At 57.2% G+C, this 1,684-nt stretch overlaps 1 protein-coding gene across 1 annotated transcript in view; it reads left to right on the top strand.

The window, feature by feature from the left end:
- The window catches only part of LOC102420033 (chymosin-like), a 20,188-nt gene that overhangs the window by 9,957 nt on the left and 8,547 nt on the right, over positions 1 to 1,684 (top strand). Inside the window, 1 exon segment of the mRNA XM_023757016.1 lies at positions 1,168 to 1,286. Within this exon segment, the coding sequence (XP_023612784.1) occupies positions 1,168 to 1,286 (119 nt within the window).

The following is a 1,684-nucleotide window of genomic DNA, read 5'->3' as shown; positions in this document are numbered from 1 at the left end:
CCAGCCCGTCATAAGGGTGGCCTTTGGTGCATGGGAGAAAGGCCAAGGGGAATTGCCGGGTGACCACTGAAATCAGGTACGCAGAGGTCTTTTGTTGGCTTCATTCCCTAGTAGTGACCGGTAATCCTGCCGACCTGTCCAGCCTACCTGACTCCTTAGCCTTCCATAGTGACCTCCTGCCCCCCAAGTCTGACGTGTAATCACTCAGCCTGACCTCCTTTTCAACCAGACTGACCTGTTACCTCAGCCTGATCTCTTGTCCCCTCAGCCTTAACTCCTGTCCCCCCATCCCTGACTTCTTGTGCCCCCAGCCTGACCTTTCCCCACAGCCTGACCACCTGTCCCCCCAGCCTGACCTTTCCCCCCAGCCTGACCTCCTGTGCCCCCAGCCTGACCTTTCCCCCCAACATGACCTGTCCCCCCAGCCTGACCTCCTGGCCCCCCAGCCTGAGCCTCCCCAGGGTGCACTGAGAAAGCAGGCTCCTTCCCCACCGCGTGGCTCAGTTCCTAGGAAGGGGTCTCAGCCTTGGGACCGGCTCTGCTGCTTCCATTCGCCCTTAAAATTTTTTTTTGTCAATCACCTGAGGACATTTTCCAAAAAATGTTTTTTTATTGATTTCGGAGAGAGTTAGGGAGAGAGAGATAGAAACTTTGATGAGAGAGAAACATCCATCCGCTGCCTCCTGCACGCCCCCTACTGGGGATCGAGCCCACAACCCGGGCATGTGCCCTGATGGGAATCGGCACCAGTGACCTCCTGGTTCCAGGGTTGACGCTCAACCAACCGAGTGGGCCACACGGGCCGGGTACACCCATCGCCCTTTTTGAGGACTTCTCTCTGGTCTTTTTAAAAACATAATTTTAAGTGACTCATTACAGCACAGTTGATACTGTAATACAATCTTCTATTAGTTCCAGGTGCACAGCACAGTGACTTGACATTTACGTACTTACACAGTCACCACAGCAAGTGCATGGCCTTCCGTCTCCGTACACAGCTCTGATGTTACTGACTATTTTCTCTGCTGTATGTGGCACCCGTGACTCCCTTCTCTCACGACTGGAGTTTGTACCTCTCCGTCCCCTTTCACCTTTCCCACCCGCCCCGCCCCTCGGGCAACCGTCAGCTTCTCTGTGCCTGTGAGTCTGTTTTGGTTGGTTTTCCAGTTTGAGATCAACTGCGGGAGCCTGAGCAGCATGCCCACTGTGGTGTTTGAGATCAACGGCAAAAAGTACCCGCTGCCCGCCTCCGCCTACACCAGCCAGGTATGCGTCTCGGGGTTGGGGTGGGGGGTGGGGGTGGGGGGGGAGCCCCAGGCTCACCAGGGCCCTCCGCCCTCCTGGAGGGTCAGCCAAGTTGGTGGTAAGTGGGGGGCCTAGATGGAGAACGCAGGGACGTGTGCTTAGACCAGCTGGCCCTCCTGAGGGGGGGCCTGTGGTCCCTGGCCCGCGTGTGTGGCTGCTGCAGCCTCGTCCTGGGGAGAAATGGGGCAGGTGGGGAGGACAGAGGCCTGGGTTTGAGGGAAGGGGGAGGCAGGGCCATAGAACCCTGTGAGAGCCTCTGTCCACTGCTCTAGCTCCTCAGCCCAAGGGGCTTAGTCTGTCTGGGATGTTCTTAGATCGCCTGGGAATTGTGGGGACCCAGATTCCCAGTGATTGGGTTTGAACCTAATCCTAAGACCCC

The sequence above is a fragment of the Myotis lucifugus genome, unplaced genomic scaffold (genome assembly GCF_000147115.1).
Source record: "Myotis lucifugus unplaced genomic scaffold, Myoluc2.0 scaffold_101, whole genome shotgun sequence".
NCBI classification, from domain to species: Eukaryota; Metazoa; Chordata; class Mammalia; order Chiroptera; family Vespertilionidae; genus Myotis; species Myotis lucifugus.
The sequence above is the reverse complement of the archived record's forward strand: the minus strand, read 5'-3'. Positions and strand labels throughout refer to the sequence as shown.